This window comes from Helobdella robusta (assembly GCF_000326865.2).
Source record: "Helobdella robusta unplaced genomic scaffold HELROscaffold_62, whole genome shotgun sequence".
Lineage (NCBI taxonomy): Eukaryota > Metazoa > Annelida > Clitellata > Rhynchobdellida > Glossiphoniidae > Helobdella > Helobdella robusta.
Genome location: NW_008705346.1, coordinates 859,180 through 860,263, shown reverse-complemented (window position 1 = coordinate 860,263; position 1,084 = coordinate 859,180). Strand labels below are relative to the sequence as shown.

The 1,084-nt window shown below is 27.9% G+C and overlaps 1 protein-coding gene across 1 annotated transcript in view; it reads right to left on the bottom strand.

Moving 5' to 3' along the window:
• The window catches only part of HELRODRAFT_180553 (hypothetical protein), a gene marked incomplete at both ends in the record, with an annotated part of 6,691 nt that extends 5,987 nt beyond the window's left edge, over positions 1 to 704 (bottom strand). The window contains one exon of the mRNA XM_009029848.1: positions 696 to 704. Within this exon, the coding sequence (XP_009028096.1) occupies positions 696 to 704 (9 nt within the window). The remainder of the gene's footprint in view (positions 1 to 695) is intronic.
• Between the last annotated feature and the right edge of the window lie 380 nt (positions 705 to 1,084).

The window sequence follows — 1,084 nt, the reverse complement described above, 5'->3', positions numbered from 1 at the left end:
GATGCGTCTGAATTACCTTTCGGTGTATTTATTATTATTATTATTATTATTTATTATTATTATGATCATGATTATGATTATGATTATTATTATTATTATCATCATTATTATTATTATTATTATTATTTATTATGATCATGATTATGATTATGATTATTATCATTATCATCATCATCATCATCATCATCATCATCATCATCATCATCATCATCATCATCATCATCATTATTATTATTATTATTATTATTATTATTATTATTATTATTATTATTATTATGTACATTATATTTTACGTCTTATTTAATTACACCCTGATATATGATTCACTATTTTTCGATTCATTTCATTTGGATTTTATTTTTTCGCTAATTAAAAGAATGTTCCCATTATTATTATTATTATGATTATTGTGATTATGATTATTATTATTATTATTATTAATTTGTTTGCTATTATTGTCAATTTTATAAAATAAAAAGCATACAATTCCAAAAAACATACAGCTCCAACGATAATTCGCCAAAATGAAACAATTCTATCTACATTTCAACACAACGGCATCAACCATAACAACCACATCAACCACAACAACAACAACAACTACTACTACTACTACTACTACTACTACTACTACAGCTACTATTACTGCAACAACAACAACAACAACAACAATAATAATAATAATAATTACAAACCACCGTCATATTTAGCGGGCAGTACAAATGGTTCGGACATCTTTCCAAGGTTATTCCGTCCGACTGATTGAACCGTTACGAAGTTTGTTACTAAGACATTTATGCCTGTTAGGCCAAATGTTACTTCGTCATTATCGTCACAGTTTATTGCTGTTGTTGCTGATGTTGTTGCTGTTGTTGTTGCTGTTGGAATGTTGGGAGTTGTCGTTGTTGGCGACTGGCATTGCGGTTGTGTTGAGATATCCTGGAGTTTGTTTGTATAATTTTTTAAGTTTTTTTCTCAATAGAGAAAAAATAACATCTATAACATTGATTCTCATGACGTCAACACTAACTCTCATGACGTCAACATCAACTCTAGTGACGTCAACATAAACTACAACAACTAT